Source organism: Atta colombica, unplaced genomic scaffold, assembly GCF_001594045.1.
Source record: "Atta colombica isolate Treedump-2 unplaced genomic scaffold, Acol1.0 scaffold190, whole genome shotgun sequence".
NCBI lineage: Eukaryota > Metazoa > Arthropoda > Insecta > Hymenoptera > Formicidae > Atta > Atta colombica.
In genome coordinates, this window is record NW_017259283.1 from 172,349 (window position 1) to 175,597 (window position 3,249).

Here is a 3,249-nt window from a genome sequence, read left to right on the forward strand (position 1 = left end):
CATGACAATGCTCGACCCCATGTTACGAAAATGATCAAGGCATACTTGGAAACGTTGAAATGGGAAGTCCTACCCCACCCGCCGTATTCTCCAGACGTTGCTCCCTCTGACTATCACTTGTTTCGATCAATGACACGGCCTGACTGACCAGCACTTCCGGTCTTATGAAGAAATAAAAAATTGGATCGATTCGTGGATAGCCTCAAAAGATGAGCAGTTTTTTCGACGTGGGATTCGTACGCTACCCGAAAGATGGGAGAAAGTAGTGGCCAACGACATGGATAATACTTTGAATCATAAATGTATAATCAGTTTTTTACAATAAAGCCTCGAATTTCGGAAAAAAAACGAAAGCAAAATTGTACACCTAATAACTTTATTAATTTTGTAAAGCCATTAACTTTAACTTTATTCAGTTAAAAAAAAAACATTAACTTACCCAATCCTGCTAAAAACTCATTTTTAAAAGCTTAAAAAGAAAGATTTATATCGATCTGCAAATAACGTGTATACAAATGCTGAATGAACTCAGAATAATAAATATAGCGATAATTCTGTCTAGCAATAGATGTTTGATCTTGCAAGTGATGGCGTTGCAATATGTTAGATAAGGATAAATTTATGTGTTTGAGACAGAATGATAATGTATTGTAAGAAATGAAATATTATAAATGAAATATTATAAAAAAAGATTATTGACTTTTTTTTTATTTGAAATCTAAAAAATCTGTACTATCGACATCGATCAAGTTTGATGGTCACTCCAGCATCCTCTTAAAGTAAATAAATAAGATAAAATTATATTACTTTTTTTTCATAACCATCTGCAAAGTCTGTTAAAGTAGTTTATTATGTAGTAAACACGATTACGATAACTGTGGCCCCTCTTTATAAAAAAGATTTTTGGAAGCATTTATAAAGAGCAATACAAGAAAAATAGTAAAAAAATTCTCTAACCAACAAATACCAAAATAACTAACAATTAAAAATCATCGCTTCGTGTTTAATTTGAGTTTAATTTGAGAGAGATGAATTTTAAATTTGTAAACGGATTCTTTCTTATTAAATTGATTAAATAGAATAAAATTATATACAGTAAAGTCTGTATATTTTTTCTTATACGTCAGTTGCTAAAACAAAAAAAATGTCTCTATTCGTTTATAGAATAGAGATAATATCAGGAGTGTCTCGGCGCTAAGTCATGCGTATTATCGTTTCTTTATGCGGACCTCGATTTTCATAGATATCAATGAATTATTGAAAACGACACATGTCTTTAATATTTTTAGTACAACATGATAATATACTTTTATTGGTCGTATAGGTAATGTTTATAATTTACGTATCTAGTTTATATTATATCCAATTCGACCATAGATGAAAGTATTGTTAAACAAAGATTTTACCTTTCGAATGAGGAAGTTTCTTCTAGAACTGCCGCGACAAGAAAAGGAAGTACTCTATTGATCGATAAGTTCCATTCGCAGGGAACTTAGTAACATACTGGATGACACTTCTATCAATAATGGAACCTCGATATCCTCTATAATTTACGTTATGTTTGCTGTCAAAGAAATAAATACTTCTACCGTTCTATATGTACAAGCTACGCGTCATAATTCGCAGAATTGTGCCGCGATAATATAATGAAACTCAATTGTAGAGATGTAGTATTTGCATTATACATAACTTGCCCGAGATCTTAAACTATGTCTCGCATCAAGCGGGTGAAATAAAAGTCTGAAATAAATTTCCTAAACAAAGTTAGAAACAAAGAATCTTTTTTTGTGATTAAAATTATGAACGCCAATTGGAGTCACTATTATGATGTCATTAAGAAAGTATCATCATTGTCCGGCCAGTGGCCCTATCAGAGACCAATATTGAGATTGTTTTGTGTAATTTTAATAACTTTGAGCACGATTTCAATGATTATTCCACAGGTCATTAATTTTAAATAAAAAGTGACAACTGGGATAATGAACTTTATGATGATTATTTGAATTTGTAGATAGCTAAATTTGTTAGGTGCGACGGAAACTTGCAATGCATTTTTGAAACTATGACGTCCTATATGTTAACAACCGTAACATTGATCAAATTATATACATGTTACTTTAACCGATGTAAAGTACGTAAAATTTTCCGTTATATTATATATACAAGAGTATGAGTTCAATATACATTAATGTTATTATTTAAGTATAATATTAATTGTTGACACTTCTAGATAAAAATTCTCATTGATCAATTAATCATTGACTGGAACGAATTGGAAACACCAGAAGAATACGAAATTATGAAAAAATATGCCAAGAATAGCAGGAGATATTCCTTGGGATACTCGTGTAAGAATGAATTATGCAATTTTAGTCTTCACTTCTAGCTGTTTTCATTTTCTGTTTTTAAAATTATAGTTTAATTAATGTTGGATGAATGCTTTTTCTGTGTTGCAGTGTACTGCTATTTTGCTGTGTATGTGTTTATGTCTGTGTCTCTCATACCACAAATATTGGATGTCGTTTTACCTCTCAATGAATCTCGTCCTATACTGCCGACATATCCAGGTTATTACTTCATTGATGAGAGAAAATACTTCTTCTATATCTTTTCACATGCTATCATGGCTTGGGAAATTGCTATGACTGGAATAGTCACTCACGACTGCATGCTTCTAACTTACATCGAACATGTCTGCAGTATTTTCGCTCTAGTTGGGTAAAAATAAACTAAACTATTGAATTAGCAAACTATTTCAAATGTCACGCATATTATTGCAAATATATATATAATTTGCAGATTTCGTTTCGAACGATTGACATATAAACATAACGATGCCATGAGAATTTTACATTTTCATACAAGTGACATGTATCACAAACAAATTGCGTTTTTCGTATATACGCATCGGAAGGCATTAAAGTAAGTAGTGTGTATACATTTTAATGCCAACCGTTCCAAATTTCAACTTTTCCTTCCATTTTAAATGCGTTTCAAATTTTGTCCCAAATTATGAACATGATTATAAATCCTCCTTTTTTAAATGTAAAAAAATAATAAATGTAGAATAAAAAATAATAAATACAAATAATAAATAAATATAGTAAGTAAAAATAATAAATGTGCAATAGAATTTTTTATTAATATGTGAAGAATTTTAGATTTTTTAATTTAAAAATCGAGATATTTTATTCATAAAATACATTCATAAAATACATAAAAAAGTTGGAGGAAAAGTTCTGCAGAATT

General features: G+C 30.0%; 1 protein-coding gene across 1 annotated transcript; it reads left to right on the forward strand.

The window, feature by feature from the left end:
• Window positions 1–1,799: 1,799 nt before the first annotated feature.
• Window positions 1,800–2,722, forward strand: LOC108686820. The gene is made up of 4 exons (XM_018192302.1): window positions 1,800–1,943; window positions 2,012–2,131; window positions 2,231–2,348; window positions 2,457–2,722. The coding sequence occupies exons 1-4, from the start codon at window positions 1,800–1,802 to the stop codon at window positions 2,720–2,722; spliced, it is 648 nt and encodes a 215-aa protein (XP_018047791.1).
• The last annotated feature ends 527 nt before the right edge of the window (window positions 2,723–3,249 follow it).

Bases quoted from the DNA above. Each gene is read 5' to 3' on its own strand.
- LOC108686820 (XM_018192302.1), top strand. From the start codon at position 1,800: ATGAACGCCAATTGGAGTCACTATTATGATGTCATTAAGAAAGTATCA. The intron at 1,944-2,011 runs GTCATTAATTTT...TTGAATTTGTAG, and splicing joins TTTCAATGATTATTCCACAG to ATAGCTAAATTTGTTAGGTG. The intron at 2,349-2,456 runs GTAAGAATGAAT...TCTGTGTTGCAG, and splicing joins ATATTCCTTGGGATACTCGT to TGTACTGCTATTTTGCTGTG.